Source organism: Callorhinus ursinus, unplaced genomic scaffold, assembly GCF_003265705.2.
Source record: "Callorhinus ursinus isolate GAN/ISIS: 27379988/994484 unplaced genomic scaffold, GSC_fseal_2.0 scaffold10613, whole genome shotgun sequence".
Taxonomy (NCBI): Eukaryota; Metazoa; Chordata; class Mammalia; order Carnivora; family Otariidae; genus Callorhinus; species Callorhinus ursinus.
The window spans coordinates 1-1,442 of record NW_027407663.1 but is presented as its reverse complement, the minus strand read 5'-3'; the positions used below and the strand labels follow the sequence as shown (position 1 = coordinate 1,442).

Genomic DNA, 1,442 nt, shown 5'->3' with positions numbered 1-1,442 from the left:
CCAGGCATGGGCTGGAGCTCTAAGCCTTGTGCAACCACTCTCACCCCCCGGGCCCAGGCTTGGAGGGCTCTTCACTGTGGGGAGGGTGGGCCGCGGGGCCGGGAAGGGACGTGGAGCATGCAGGTCCACATTCAGACATCTCTCAGGTGCTTTGAACTTGGAATTTGAGAATATGTCTTTATTGTTTGCTTCCACCAGGCAGAGCTCCAGTCTGGAGTGGTCTCCAAGGAGGAGGAGAAAACAAATATTGGTCACTAGGTCATGACACAAACATTTTATTGATTATAGCAATTGGCCTTTGTCATGCAGAACACAAGCAATCAATCTACAGAAGAGGGTTCCCGGGGTGCCGCAGTCCACCTCCATTGAGGGACTTGTGGGCTATCTTTTGGCAGAAAGGGGTGGCGGCATGTTCGAATCCCCAGTAGGCGGCAGCTGTGTGTCCACCGAGGGGCCGAGGGGTGGTCCTGGTGCCCACAGAGGGGCGTCAGGGCTCCTAAAAGAGGACATTTGTGCCCGGGAACAAAGATGGCAGCACCAGACACAGAGGTTCAAGCTGGTCAGCAGCAGGACTTCTGGGCTGAGGTGAGCATGTAGCAGGCCTGGCGGGAGCCTATGGGCCGGCAGAGCAGGGACATGCAGGAGGCCCGGCGGCAGCAGCTGGGCTGGCAGGAGGAGGCGGGTACGCAGCAGGCGGGCCTGCACACGGGCCGGCAGAGCAGGGACATGGAAGAAGAGGGTCTGCAGCAGGACAAGGAGCAGGGGCTGGGCTGGTTGCAGGAGGGGGCTGAGCAGGGGGAGGACTCGTAGCAGACAGGGGTGCAGCCGATGGTCTTGCAGCAGACAGGGGTGCAGCAGACGGACACATTGTAGGCTTCCTGGCAGGGGGAGGAGCTGCAGCAGGAGGGCTGGCAGCTAGACTGTTGGCAGCATGAGGAGGCCGAGCAGGGGGAGGCCTGGCAGCAGACAGGGGTGCAGTAGACGGGCCTGCAGCAGACAGGGGTGCAGCAGACGGACGCACCGCAGGCTTCCTGGCAGGGGAAGGAGCTGCAGCAGGAGGGCTGGCAGGAGCTGGTGCAGGCTGACTGGCAGGGGCTGGACCCACAGCTCACGGGGGTGCAGATGAGGGTCAGACAGGGGCTGGACCCACAGCTCACAGGGGTGCAGCCACTGGACTGGCAACAGCTGGGGGCGCAGCAGGGGGGGGCACAGCAGGGGGGCTCGCAGCAGCTCTCTGGGCAGTCGTCCACCTGCCAGGAGGAGTCGGGGCAGGAGTCCAAGGAGCCGGGCAGACAGACGCAGCTGCCGTAGCTCAGGTCGCTGGAGCAGACGGACAGGGTGGACGCAGCCATGGTGGGGGCAGTGGGGCTGGAGGAGGGTGTGCGTGTGAGTGTGAGTGTGAGTGTGAGTGTGTGAGGTGCTGGAGCTAGTGTCTTTTATAC

The 1,442-nt window shown here is 62.6% G+C and overlaps 1 protein-coding gene across 1 annotated transcript; it reads right to left on the bottom strand.

The window, feature by feature from the left end:
* Positions 1–560: 560 nt before the first annotated feature.
* LOC112816787 (uncharacterized) lies at positions 561–1,352 on the bottom strand. The gene has a single exon (XM_025863511.1). The coding sequence runs from the start codon at positions 1,350–1,352 to the stop codon at positions 561–563; it is 792 nt and encodes a 263-aa protein (XP_025719296.1).
* Positions 1,353–1,442: the final 90 nt, after the last annotated feature.